An 11,558-nucleotide genomic window follows, 5' to 3' on the forward strand; every position below is an offset into this window, starting at 1 on the left:
AAGGAGCATGCAACCTAGATTCCTCGCATGTGCAGTTCACTTTAAGGTTCACGCTCCTGTGGGAATCTAATGCAGCCACAGATCTGACAGGAGGCGGAACTCAGGTGGTAATGCTTACTTGCCCTCCACTCACCTTCTGCTGTGTGGCCCAGTTCCTAACAAGCTACAGATCAGTAGTAGTCTGTGGCCAAGGGGTTGGGGATCCCTGCTGTAATAGATTGGAACTCATCCAAGCTCCAGATTTTGATTCTACCACTTTACACCGGAGGAGCATTTTCAGTTTCCAAACCACTTTCACACACAGTGTCTCACTGGGTCTTCAAAAGCAGCCTGCATGAGCTGAGTAGAGTGATCATGTAATCTCCAGTCGATTCACAGGCAAAGAAACAGAAAGGCTAAGTGACTTGTTCAGTGTCACATAACTGCTTCTAAGCAGTGCGTGTAGAGAAGAGAAAATGGACTTTGGAGTCTGGTAGATGGGGTGAGAGTCAATACAAGGAAGTTATTTGATTTCTATGAAGTTTTCTTTTTCCTTGTCTTTTTTTTTTTTTTTTTTGAGATGGAGTCTCACTCTGTTGCCCATGCTGGAGTACAGTGGTACGATCTCGGCTCACTGCAACCTCTGCCTCCCGGGTTCAAGCATTCTCCCTGCCTCAGCCTCCCGAGCAGGTGGGATTACAGGCGCCTACCACCATGCCTGGCTAACTTTTGTATTTTTAGTAGAGACGGGGTTTTGCCATGTTGGCCAGGCTGGTCTCGAACTCCTGACCTCAGGTGATCCACCAACCTCGGCCTCAAATTAAACCGAATTGCATGTTATGCTTCAGCTGCTTCTCACTGGCCAGAGGCAGACTATACTCAGGCTTGTTGCGTGAGGGAGAGCATTAGCAGTGCTTGCCATGGCAGGCCCCCACTTCCCCATTCTGGACAGACACGCAAACACAGACACTGTGTAGACATACCTTTGCCAAGAGACCTTCAAAAGGCCTAGATCTAGACTGTTTTAGGATGGAAACAGTAAGAAGTGCTATTTCCACGCCTTCCCCTGTGCTCCCAGGACCATGTAGGGTGCAATGGAAACACACGGAGGAGAGGAGCTGCTCCTACTCTCCGGGGGTTGAGGATGCAGCCAGCATGGGACTACGGCCCAGAGACTCCCCATGAGTACCATAGCCTGCACCTACCTCCATTTCCCAGAAGAAAGTCTGGGAAAGTCAGCCCGCCACATCCTCCTGTACCCAAATTCTGCCTGTTCCCCCTCAGTTCCACTTGATGCAGAGGGTAGGTCAGCTCTGAAAAAGCCCGCTCTTCATTCCCTCTCCTCCAACTCAGCCCTCTCTTCCGTGTCATTTCTGTCCCACGCCCAGCTCCAGCTAACAGACTCTGGGGAGGCCAGCGGCTCTAGGGGCTCTGTTGTTCTCATGGGCCTGGAAGTTGTCACATCTCTGGGTTCAGAGGATGGCTGTTTGTCTTCTACAGTTCAAGTACTCAGGCCTCATGCTAGCAAAAGCAGCCTGCTCCCATCCAAGGATGTAAATCTCCCTCCACTTGACGCCTGGCCACAAGTTGCTGGAGAAATGACCAGATTGTCAGATTCTATCTGACAATCTGCAGATGGAATCCATAGCCCCAGCACAAGTCTAAACACTGCAAAGGAGTGTGACAGCTGGCGCACGGGTATGTCCAGCAAGACTCAAGCAGTATGAGCCTCTGGACAATGTTCAAAGACAAGTCTACACACCAGGGGCCCCTCCTCCAAAATCATCCTTCTCCCCTGCCTAGCACTGACTGGCCAACTTTATCCAGCGATGTTGGGAGAATATCCAGAGATGGGGAGAGGAAGGCCTCTTATTTGTCAAGCAAGACTTCCTCCTCCACTAAGAGCCACAAAGTTGAGTCTTTGCCAAGAAATCCTGCACACCTCAGACACCAGATATTTCACCCCGCCCTGGTTGAAAAGGAGAAAGTCATCTTTGGTATGAAAACATCCTGAGAAATAAAACCTGGGCTCCCGGAGAAAAGAGAGCAGCACAGACCAGGTCCAATTCACAGGGAACACCCATATGTGGAAATCCACTGAGTTCCTCCTTGGGGCAGATGGAATTTTATAACTCTGGGGCCCCTGAACCAAGACAACGCATTGCGCACTACATCACAAGCACGCAAAACATCTGTGATTTCCCGGGTATCCCATAAATCAGCCTGGACAATGGTCTTGGCTCACGGAGTTTAAATAGAAACTCACAAAATGATCTAATGATTTCCATAGAAATTTTCTTTACATAGGAAACCTGCCTGATAGGATTCATAAAAATGGAAATAAGAGAAAAATGTATCAACAGGCTCAAATTTGTAACTCCAGTTTTACTTTAAGAGGATAATACAGATATTTGTAGCTGAGGAAGGGGATTGGGAAGGTAGAGGTTGTGGAAAGGCTGGGAAACATCAGAATATATTTATAACACAAGACATTTGACCAAATAAGCAATGCTTTGTGCCTCCAGACACACACACACACACACACACACACACACCCCACGTAAGGCACTGAACAAAACTGGTTCCTGATGACCACGGGACCTTATGAATCCACCACTGGCTTATAGCATGGAGGGGACAAATGCCCCCTGCCCTGAACCTGGCCACAGCCAGCCCACCCCCTGTGGGCACTCTGTCCAAGTCCTGTGGGGAGCGCGGCTTTGCTACTCAATGGCAACTGGATTTCAAGAGTTTCAGGAAGGGTGGGGGAGTAGGATGTCAAAGGCTCAGGCTTGCTCCCCGTCGTCCAGACGGACTTTTCATTTTTTGTTTGATGAAGATTAGGAAGAAAAGGGCGAGGATTAGGCCTAATTTACTGCCTCTGTCAAAAGCCAGTGCAGAGGGGAAGGGAAGGGAGTAAGTGGATTATGAAAAGAAAACAAACGGAGAGAAAGGGGGCCAAGGATGAACTGCATTCAGTGGTATTTATTAATCTGATTGCAAAAGGAAAAGAATCTGTTCTAATGGTTCACCTTCTTATGAACCCTGGAGCTCCCAAAACCCTGACGAAGTCCTTCTGACACTGCTGTGAGGTAGATCAGAGCCACTCCATGGCTAAAGTGAGAGAGGCCAGTGCTTCAGAGCGTAATAAGGGAATCAGAGACAAAACCCCAAATCTTGGTCTTTTCTACCCTGCTGCTCTCTGCCTGGGCCACAGAGCCTGGAGAATGCTAAGGTCTCATCAGGGTTTGGGTGGCAGAAGGAATGGAACCGGGGGTGCTCTCTTTGCCCTAAGCACTCACTGACTGCACAAGCAAGCCAGGTGATGGGTGCCCCTACCAAAGCCAGCCAGCTGCTCCAGGGCAGCTGGGCACTACCACTGAGTGAGGAGTGAAGTTCAAGGTTGGGATTTAGAAAACATCTCTCAGAAAGAGCGAGAGGATGGTGAAACTCTACTTAGTAAGGATCCCCCTTGGGTCGCATAGCCCAGTCCTCAGGTTCTGGAGGGTAGAGTGTCACAGCCCGGGAATCCCACAGGACTCATTCTGAACAGAGGCCAGAGGCTTTCCACAGGTTCTGATCAACGGACTGTTGCTTCTTGTCCTTCAGGCCTAAGAAACTTCCCAAGAAGCCCTGGAAAAAAAAAAAAAAGGGAGATAATAGACCCTGGGGTGAAGGGAGGAACAGGTGCACTGAGGGGAATGCCAGAGATCAGGGACCCTGGAACACATATTTAATTACACAAAAACGCCAGGGCACCACCCAGCCACACACGACCTACCCCACCCCTACTCCAACCCAGCCCAGGGAGCAGGAGGGCACACAATGCACTCACAGGCTCCTCACTCACAGCTTTACTTCATACCGGAAGTGGATTCTTACCTCCACAGCCATCAAACCTTTGAGAAAACCCAGAACTGAAGCCGAGGGCTTGGGGGAAGGGGGTGGCACTAGCCCTGCCTTCAAGTCCAAGCCAGGTCTAGTGATGGCAAGAAATCGGGGGAGTGGGGCAAAGAACTAAGCTGGAAAACCACAACTAGAGCCCACCCGGCACCCTGGCTCAGGCCTATAATCCTAACGCTTTGGAAGGCTGAGACAGAAGGATCTTTTGAGGCCAGAAGTTCAAGACAAGCCTGGGCAACATAGCAAAACCCTCTCTCTACAAGAAATTTTAAAAATAGCTGGGATTAGTGGGGCTCGCCTGTAGTCCCAGCTACTCAGTAGGCTGTGATGGGAGGATCGCTTGAGCCCAGGAGCCCAGTGAGCTGAGATCGCGCCACTGCATTCCAGCGTGGGCGACAGAGACTCGAGACCCTGTCTCTATTTAAAAAAAAAAAAAATTCCCTACAGCCGACCAGGCAGGGCGAGAGTCCTCGGGACGCTTTCCGGTGGCGCACCTCGGGTCCTTGGGTGAGGAACGATCGCCTGCTTGCCCTCCTTTGCTTCTACCCTAGCGACGGGATCCGGAAAGAAAAGGACAACAGGTCCCATTTTGGTTCGCTACTCCTCGTTCCCTCTTCTCTCCAAGCAAAGCCATCCCAGCTCCCACCTTCTCCTAGTAAACTCCATACTCAAAAAGTTGACCCACGGAGACATCGCATGCTTCCCGACCCTGAGCCTCCGGTCCCTCTGCCCCGGTTACCTACCCGTCGAGCCGTTGGCAAAGCCTGGGCTGCGCGGGGCTGGTCCGGGCCTCAGGGGCGCCGGAGGGGATGAGGCCGGGCGGGCGGCGGCGCGGGGCTCCCGAGGCAGGCGACTGCCGCAGTGGCACAGAAGACGGCGGAAGGCGCTGCGAAAGTCCGGGCTGCGGCAGTAGATGAGCGGGTTGAAGGCAGAATTGGCATAACCTAGCCAGTTCAGGGCAAGGAAAGCCGGGCCCGGGACGAGAGAGGGGCCCCCGAGGGCGCGCAGCACGTTGGCCAGAAAGAAGGGCAACCAGCAGAGAGTGAAGGTGCCCATGATGAGACCCAAGGTGCACAGGGCCCGGTGTTCCCGGAGAGGCAGGAGTCGCGCGGGCCAGCGGCAGCAGGCGGGCACCCCTTCAGGCGGAGCGCACATCCCAGCCGGGGCCGGGGCCAGAGAGCGCGACAGCGCGGGCGGAGACTCCTCCGGCGGAAAGCGGCCGAGCTCCCCGCGCAGCAAGCGCAGCTGGCGCGTAGCCACCACGAAAACCCGCGCGTAGACGAAGAGCATCACGAGAAGAGGAAGGTAGAAGGAGACGGAGGAGGACAGCAGCACATAGGGCATGTTGGAAGCGAAGGCACAGCAGCGCGGGTTGGAGTGGCAGCGCTGCGCCTCGGCGTCGGCCCCTACGCGCCACCACTGGCTCATGATGGGCGCAAACGACACCGCGGCCGACACGACCCACACCAGGACCACGGCTGCCCTGGCGCGGCGCTTGGTGACCAGTGCGCCGTAACGCAGCGGGTTGGTCACAGCCAGGTAGCGGTCCACGGCCAGAGCGCACAGGGTTTCGATGCTGGCGGTCACACACAGCACGTCCACCGAGGTCCACAGCTCGCAGCCAGTGGCGCCCAACGGCCAGTGGCCAGTCAGCACCAACGTGGCCGCCGGCGGCACCACCAGGAGTCCCATCACCAGGTCGGCTGCGGCCAGCGAAGTCACGAACACGTTGGTCATGGTCTGGAGCCTCGGCGTCCGGGTGATGGCCACGATGACCAGCAGATTGCCTCCCACGGTGGCCAGCACCGCCAGCGCCAGCAGCGCCCCAGCCAGGGCCGCCGCCCACGGCACCCCTGGCAGCCCACTGGTGTTGGCGGTATTGGGCGCCAGGGTGGGGACGTCCGGCCAAGGGACTAGAGAGCTGTTCCCATGAGGCCACGGAGCCATCCTCGGGTCGCGCGTGGGGCGGGAGGGAAAGAAGGAAGGAGGGGGTCTCCCAAATCACCTGGCTCAGGGGAGAGGGCAGCGAGGCGTGAGAGCGACTTCCCCAGCCTGGGCCATCTTCCCTAGCTGTCCCAGCCAGAGCGCTCAGCCTCCCCCCACCCCTACTCCCTCGGTGCCACCGCTCTTGGGGGAGGAGTGGCGGCGCTTAAAGGGGTAGAGGCCGGTAGTCTGGAAGGGCCTCTGGAGCGGAATTGGAGAGTGGGGAGGATGGGCGATGGGATGCTCCACGTTTCCTTTAGCTAAATCTGGAGGAAGGGACGCCCTGGCTCCTCTGCCACGATCTGTCCACCCCTGCCGTGGCCAGGCTCTTGGACTCAGCACAGCACTCCCTGGGCACAGGCTTCCTGGAGCCCCACACCTCCTTTCCCAGAAGGTCCCACAGCAACACAGGGGAAGGAGAGAGGAGAGCGCTCCCATCCCCACCCTTTACAAAGGCAAAGGTAACCCGCTGGAGTCAAGCAAATGATTCACAGGAGCCCCTTATCCACTTGGGTGCCCTCCCCTAAGGTATTTTAAATTAAGTAATAGGGCTCAGCCAGATCTCCTCTCCCAAGACCTCAGCTTGGTGTGATCTGTCCCCTTTCCCTTCTATTTGAATTACCTTCTCTTTCCTTCCAGCTTTGTTTTTGTTTTCTTTTTTTTTCTTTTTTTTCTTTTTATTTTTTATTATACTTTAAGTTCTAGGGTACATGTGCATAACGTGCAGGTTTGTTACATATGTATACTTGTGCCATCTTGGTGTGCTGCACCCATCAACTCGTCAGCACCCATCAAGTCATCATTTATATCATGTATAACTCCCCAATGCAATCCCTCCCCCCTCCCCCCTCCCCATGATAGGCCCCAGTGTGTGATGTTCTCCTTCCCGAGTCCAAGTTTCCTCATTGTTCAGTTCCCACCTATGAGTGAGAACATGCGGTGTTTGGTTTCTCTTCTTGTGATAGTTTGCTAAGAATGATGGTTTCCAGCTGCATCCATGTCCCTACAAAGGACACAAACTCATCCTTTTTTATGGCTGCATAGTATTCCATGGTGTATATGTGCCACATTTTCTTAATCCAGTCTGTCACAGATGGACATTTGGGTTGATTCCAAGTCTTTGCTATTGTGAATAGTGCCGCAATAAACATACGTGTGCATGTGTCTTTGTAGTAGAATAATTTATAATCCTTTGGGTATATACCTAGTAGTGGGATGGCTGGGTCATATGGTACATCTAGTTCTAGATCCTTGAGGAATTGCCATACTGTTTTCCATAATGGTTGAACTAGTTTACAATCCCACCAACAGTGTAAAAGTGTTCCTATTTCTCCACATCCTCTCCAACACCTGTTGTTTCCTGATTTTTTAATGATTGCCATTCTAACTGGTGTGAGATGGTATCTCATTGTGGTTTTGATTTGCATTTCTCTGATGGCGAGTGATGATGAGCATTTTTTCATGTGTCTGTTGGCTGTATGAATGTCTTCTTTTGAGAAATGTCTGTTCATATCCTTTGCCCACTTTTTGATGGGGTTGTTTGTTTTTTTCTTGTAAATTTGATTGAGTTCTTTATAGGTTCTGGATATTAGCCCTTTGTCAGATGAGTAGATTGCAAAAATTTTCTCCCATTCTGTAAGTTGCCTGTTCACTCTGATGGTAGTTTCTTTTGCTGTGCAGAAGCTCTTTAGTTTAATTAGATCCCATTTGTCAATTTTGGCTTTTGCTGCTGTTGCTTTTGGTGTTTTAGACATGAAGTCCTTGCCCATGCCTATGTCCTGAATGGTACTACCTAGATTTTCTTCTAGGGTTTTTATGGTATTAGGTCTAACATTTAAGTCTCTAATCCATCTTGAATTAATCTTCGTATAAGGAGTAAGGAAAGGATCCAGTTTCAGCTTTCTACTTATGGCTAGCCAATTTTCCCAGCACCATTTATTAAATAGGGAATCCTTTCCCCATTTCTTGTTTCTCTCAGGTTTGTCAAAGATCAGATGGCTGTAGATGTGTGGTATTATTTCGAGGACTCTGTTCTGTTCCATTGGTCTATATCTCTGTTTTGGTACCAGTACCATGCTGTTTTGGTTACTGTAGCCTTGTAGTATAGTTTGAAGTCAGGTAGCGTGACGCCTCCAGCTTTGTCCTTTTGACTTAGGATTGTCTTGGCAATGCGGGCTCTTTTTTGGTTCCATATGAACTTTAAAGCAGTTTTTTTCCAATTCTGTGAAGAAACTCATTGGTAGCTTGATGGGGATGGCATTGAATCTATAAATAACCTTGGGCAGTATGGCCATTTTCACGATATTGATTCTTCCTATCCATGAGCATGGTATGTTCTTCCATTTATTTGTGTCCTCTTTTATTTCACTGGGCAGTGGTTTGTAGTTCTCCTTGAAGAGGTCCTTTACAGCCCTTGTAAGTTGGATTCCTAGGTATTTTATTCTCTTTGAAGCAATTGTGAATGGAAGTTGATTCCTGATTTGGCTCTCTGCTTGTCTGTTACTGGTGTATAAGAATGCTTGTGATTTTTGCACATTAATTTTGTATCCTGAGACTTTGCTGAAGTTGCTTATCAGCTTAAGGAGATTTTGGGCTGAGACGATGGGGTTTTCTAAATATACAATCATGTCATCTGCAAACAGGGACAATTTGACTTCTTCTTTTCCTAACTGGATACCCTTGATTTCTTTCTCTTGCCTGATTGCCCTAGCCAGAACTTCCAACACTATGTTGAATAGGAGTGGTGAGAGAGGACATCCCTGTCTTGTGCCAGTTTTCAAAGGGAATTTTTCCAGTTTTTGCCCATTCAGTATGATATTAGCTGTGGGTTGTCATAAATAGCTCTTATTATTTTGAGGTATGTTCCATCAATACCGAATTTATTGAGCGTTTTTAGCATGAAGGGCTGTTGAATTTTGTCAAAAGCCTTTTCTGCATCTATTGAGATAATCATGTGGTTCTTGTCTTTGGTTCTGTTTATATGCTGGATTACGTTTATTGATTTGCGAATGTTGAACCAGCCTTGCATCCCAGGGATGAAGCCCACTTGATCATGGTGGATAAGCTTTTTGATGTGCTGCTGAATCCAGTTTGCCAGTATTTTATTGAGAATTTTTGCATCGATGTTCATCAGGGATATTGGTCTAAAATTCTCTTTTTTTGTTGTGTCTCTGCCAGGCTTTTGTATCAGGATGATGTTGGCCTCATAAAATGAGTTAGGGAGGATTCCCTCTTTTTCTATTGATTGGAATAGTTTCAGAAGGAATGGTACCAGCTCTTCCTTGTACCTCTGGTAGAATTCAGCTGTGAATCCATCTGGTCCTGGACTTTTTTTGGTGGGTAGGCTATTAATTGTTGCCTCAATTTCAGAGCCTGCTATTGGTCTATTCAGGGATTCAACTTCTTCCTGGTTTAGTCTTGGAAGAGTGTAAGTGTCCAGGAAATTATCCATTTCTTCTAGATTTTCTAGTTGATTTGCGTAGGGGTGTTTATAGTATTCTCTGACGGTAGTTTGTATTTCTGTGGGGTCAGTGGTGATATCCCCTTTATCATTTTTTATTGCATCTATTTGATTCCTCTCTCTTTTCTTCTTTATTAGTCTTGCTAGCGGTCTATCAATTTTGTTGATCTTTTCAAAAAACCAACTCCTGGATTCATTGATTTTTTGGAGGGTTTTTTGTGTCTCTATCTCCTTCAGTTCTGCTCTGATCTTAGTTATTTCTTGCCTTCTGCTAGCTTTTGAATGTGTTTGCTCTTGCCTCTCTAGTTCTTTTAATTGTGGTGTTAGAGTGTCAATTTTAGATCTTTCCTGCTTTCTCTTGTGGGAATTTAGTGCTATAAATTTCCCTCTACACACTGCTTTAAATGTGTCCCAAAGATTCTGGTATGTTGTATCTTTGTTCTCATTGGTTTCAAAGAACATCTTTATTTCTGCTTTCATTTCGTTATGTACCCAGTAGTCATTCAGGAGCAGGTTGTTCAGTTTCCATGTAGTTGAGCGGTTTTGATTGAGTTTCTTAATCCTGAGTTCTAGTTTGATTGCAGTGTGGTCTGAGAGACAGTTAGTTATAATTTCTGTTCTTTTACATTTGCTGAGGAGTGCTTTACTTCCAATTATGTGGTCAATTTTGGAATAAGTGCGATGTGGTGCTGAGAAGAATGTATATTCTGTTGATTTGGGGTGGAGAGTTCTATAGATGTCTATTAGGTCCGCTTGGTGCAGAGATGAGTTCAATTCCTGGATATCCTTGTTAACTTTCTGTCTCGTTGATGTGTCTAATGTTGACAGTGGAGTGTTGAAGTCTCCCATTATTATTGTATGGGAGTCTAAGTCTCTTTGTAAGTCTCTAAGGACTTGCTTTACAAATCTGGGTGCTCCTGTATTGGGTGCATATATATTTAGGATAGTTAGCTCTTCCTGTTGAATTGATCCCTTTACCATTATGTAATGGCCTTCTTTGTCTCTTTTGATCTTTGATGGTTTAAAGTCTGTTTTACCAGAGACTAGGATTGCAACCCCTGCTTTTTTTTTGTTCTCCATTTGCTTGGTAGATCTTCCTCCATCCCTTTATTTTGAGCCTATGTATGTCTCTGCATGTGAGATGGGTCTCCTGAATACAGCAGACTGATGGGTCTTGACTCTTGATCCAGTTTGCCAGTCTGTGTCTTTTAATTGGAGCATTTAGTCCATTTACATTGAAGGTTAATATTGTTATGTGTGAACTTGATCCTGCCATTATGATATTAACTGGTTATTTTGCTCGTTAGTTGATGCAGTTTCTTCCTAGCCTCGATGGTCTTTACATTTTGGCATGTTTTTGCAATGGCTGGTACCGGTTGTTCCTTTCCATGTTTAGGGCTTCCTTCAGGGTCTCTTGTAAGGCAGGCCTGGTGGTGACAAAATCTCTAAGCATTTGCTTATCTGTAAAGGATTTTATTTCTCCTTCACTTATGAAACTTAGTTTGGCTGGATATGAAATTCTGGGTTGAAAATTCTTTTCTTTAAGAACGTTGAATAGGCCGGGCGCGGTGGCTCAAGCCTGTAATCCCAGCACTTTGGGAGGCCGAGACGGGTGGATCACGAGGTCAGGAGATCGAGATCATCCTGGCTAACACTGTGAACCCCGTCTCTACTAAAAATACAAAAGAAAGCTAGCCGGGCGAGGTGGCGGGCGCCTGTAGTCCCAGCTACTCCGGAGGCTGAGGCAGGAGAATGGCGTAAACCCGGGAGGCGGAGCTTGCAGTGAGCTGAGATCAGGCCACTGCACTCCAGTCTGGGAGACAGAGCCAGACTCCGTCTCAAAAAAAAAAAAAAAAAAAAAAAGAACGTTGAATATTGGCCCCCACTCTCTTCTGGCTTGTAGAGTTTCTGCCGAGAGATCTGCTGTTAGTCTGATGGGCTTCCCTTTGTGGGTAACCGACCTTTCTCTCTGGCTGCCCTTAAGATTTTTTCCTTCATTTCAACTTTGGTGAATCTGGCAATTATGTGTCTTGGAGTTGCTCTTCTGGAGGAGTATCTCTGTGGGTTCTCTGTATTTCCTGAATTTGAATGTTGGCCTGCCCTGCTAGGTTGGGGAAGTTCTCCTGGATGATATCCTGAAGAGTGTTTTCCAACTTGGTTCCATTTTCCCCCTCACTTTCAGGCACCCCAATCAGACGTAGATTTGGTCTTTTTACATAATCCCATACTTCTT

The 11,558-nt window shown here is 48.5% G+C and overlaps 1 protein-coding gene across 1 annotated transcript; it reads right to left on the minus strand.

Annotated features, from left to right (window-relative positions):
• Positions 1–2,945: 2,945 nt before the first annotated feature.
• Positions 2,946–6,050, minus strand: ADRB3 (adrenoceptor beta 3). Its single transcript, XM_033230972.1, is given in 3 exon segments — positions 2,946–3,612; positions 4,626–4,698; positions 4,701–6,050. Coding segments are annotated over 3 exon segments (1,224 nt in total). The 5' UTR covers positions 5,830–6,050; the 3' UTR covers positions 2,946–3,590.
• Positions 6,051–11,558: the final 5,508 nt, after the last annotated feature.

Source organism: Trachypithecus francoisi, unplaced genomic scaffold (genome assembly GCF_009764315.1).
Source record: "Trachypithecus francoisi isolate TF-2019V2 unplaced genomic scaffold, Tfra_2.0 Contig01440, whole genome shotgun sequence".
NCBI classification, from domain to species: Eukaryota; Metazoa; Chordata; class Mammalia; order Primates; family Cercopithecidae; genus Trachypithecus; species Trachypithecus francoisi.